Below are 2,196 nucleotides of genomic sequence, written 5' to 3'. Positions count from 1 at the left end.
TTCATGCATGTCTCTCAACACAAGGTCAGTGTTCACTCGGTGTATGAGGTAATACATAGGATAGTTGGAGTCAAAAGTGGGTGGGGCTTGGCCAAAATTCCCGGCATAAGGTGGGGGCACCATAGTTGTAGGCATGGGGTGGGGAAAAGATATGGGAGCGTGGTCGACGGGAGCACGAGGTCAGGGAGGTAACGGGGGTACCTCCTGTTTCTCGGTGGCATCCTCAAGGTCAAAGGTGAGGCTACTAGGGATGGTATACGTTTGGGGAGATTTGATGCGTGCATTTTATAAAGGCATTTTGTACTTCATTTGCACGCATTCCTATGCATATTTAGTAGTGTTTAGCTACAAATGTCCCCCGAATTGTCTACTTTGTTTTCTCTTGTATTATTTCCAGGTATGAATCAGAGAGGAGCGTAATCAAGCCTAAAACATGTTCCTATGCATGCATTTAGGAGATGAGTTGAGTCGGAGCTTGGAGACTACTATTTTGAAATGCGCATAGAAGTAAGGAAGCTTAGTGACTTACAAAATCTGAATTCAGTGCTCTTACTGAAAAAATGGTAGCTAGGATAAGGGGATTGGGAGCCAAAAAGCTTTCCTATGCTGGCAGGGTGACTCTTATCAATGCAGTGCTGAATACCCTTCAGAATTATTGGGCTCAAATGTTCATAATCCCCAAGAGTATCATAAACAACATCATGGCAATCTGTAGGAACTATTTATGGGATGGCTCTTCTGAGTACCATAGAGTTCCAATGGTAGCCTGGGATAAAGTTACATTGCCTAAGAAGGAAGGTGGATTGGGGATTAGAAGAGCGATACCGGAATATAGCCACTGTAGGCAAACTGGTTGATTGGATTTATTGTAAAGCAGATAGGCTTTGGATCAAATGGGTTAGTGATGTATATATCAAGGAGCAGGACTGGCATTGCTATACTCCTCCTACTGATGCTACATGGGTATGGAAAAATATTTTCAAAGTAAAAGACAAGCTAAAGACTGGTTATGCTAATGGCAGCTGGACTGTGAGTCCTAAAGGATATTCTATCAGGAGTGGATATGACTGGCTCTCCCCTGGTCTCGTTCCTCTTGATTGGCCTGCAATTGTATGGAGTAACTGGAACATTCCTAAGCATTCTATGACCACTTGGCTTAGAATGCACGAGGGTATGAATGTGAAGAGTAAACTAGTGAGATATGGATGCTGTCCTGATGATCTGTGCCTGCTCTGTCAGCTATAGCCTGAAACAGTGGAGCATTTGTTTACTTCCTGTGTGTATGCTACCAAAGTTCAATCTTGCTTAACAAAGTGGTATGGTGGTGGATTTCCTACAGTGACTGGTCTGATTGCAACTCAGAAAGATAGTATCCAATGGAAGGTAAGGGTAGCCATGTTCAATGCATTTACATATTCTATTTGGTATCAAAGAAACAATGCTAGAGTGAATGATGTTCTGATGAGGCCGGAGCTAGTGGCAGCACGAATTGAGGAAGACGTCAAGAGAAGGGTTAAAGTGAAGTATGGAAATGTTGCTGATCAACCAGACTGTGGTTGGCTGCAAAATATGGGAGTGAATTGATTGCTTGTAATGGGATTCGATCCCTGCCTCTCTTGTAACTATTTTCTTAGTTTTTGATATATAATATACTCACATTACACCAAAAAAAAAAAAAAAGGAAGCTTAGTAGACAAAGGAAGAGCTTCATATTGCTAGTGCCTATTTTGAAGAGCCATATCTCAAGTTATTAAATGGTAATCAGGTGATTCCAATTGGAGATGAAATCTTATCCTCTTAGCTTTCCAACGCCACCGAAAACGCCTGATTTTCCCAAGTAACGAATAAATGGCGACCGTTCGAAGTTCAGTGCGCAAAGCAGGAATTACGCGCTGAACATTGCTCGATCGAGGAGTTAATCTACTCGATCCACCCCTTTAAGTATTCGATCGACCACCTAATATACTCGATCGAGCACTTAAGTATTCGATCGACCACGTTTGAGCACTTTACTGTTTGATCGAATGCTTTTTGGGAAGATACTTCTCGATCGACTAACTTATAGTTGGTCGATCGAGCAAATCAAGTCTGACGCAGCATATTTCAAGTCGAGACCTTTCAATTTTATCTTAGTTTATCTTATAATAATTATCTCTTATAAATAAGAGATTATTAGGTCATTTAGGGGATCCTTTT

The 2,196-nt window shown here is 41.6% G+C and overlaps 1 protein-coding gene across 1 annotated transcript; it reads left to right on the top strand.

Annotated features, from left to right (window-relative positions):
• The first annotated feature begins 560 nt into the window (after positions 1–560).
• On the top strand, positions 561–1,584 carry LOC141601262 (uncharacterized). The gene is made up of 3 exons (XM_074421526.1): positions 561–798; positions 878–1,171; positions 1,256–1,584. Exons 1-3 carry the CDS (start codon positions 561–563, stop codon positions 1,582–1,584), a joined length of 861 nt encoding a protein of 286 aa, XP_074277627.1.
• The last annotated feature ends 612 nt before the right edge of the window (positions 1,585–2,196 follow it).

This window comes from Silene latifolia, chromosome 9 (assembly GCF_048544455.1).
Source record: "Silene latifolia isolate original U9 population chromosome 9, ASM4854445v1, whole genome shotgun sequence".
NCBI lineage: Eukaryota > Viridiplantae > Streptophyta > Magnoliopsida > Caryophyllales > Caryophyllaceae > Silene > Silene latifolia.
This window is presented reverse-complemented; position numbering and strand designations above follow the sequence as displayed.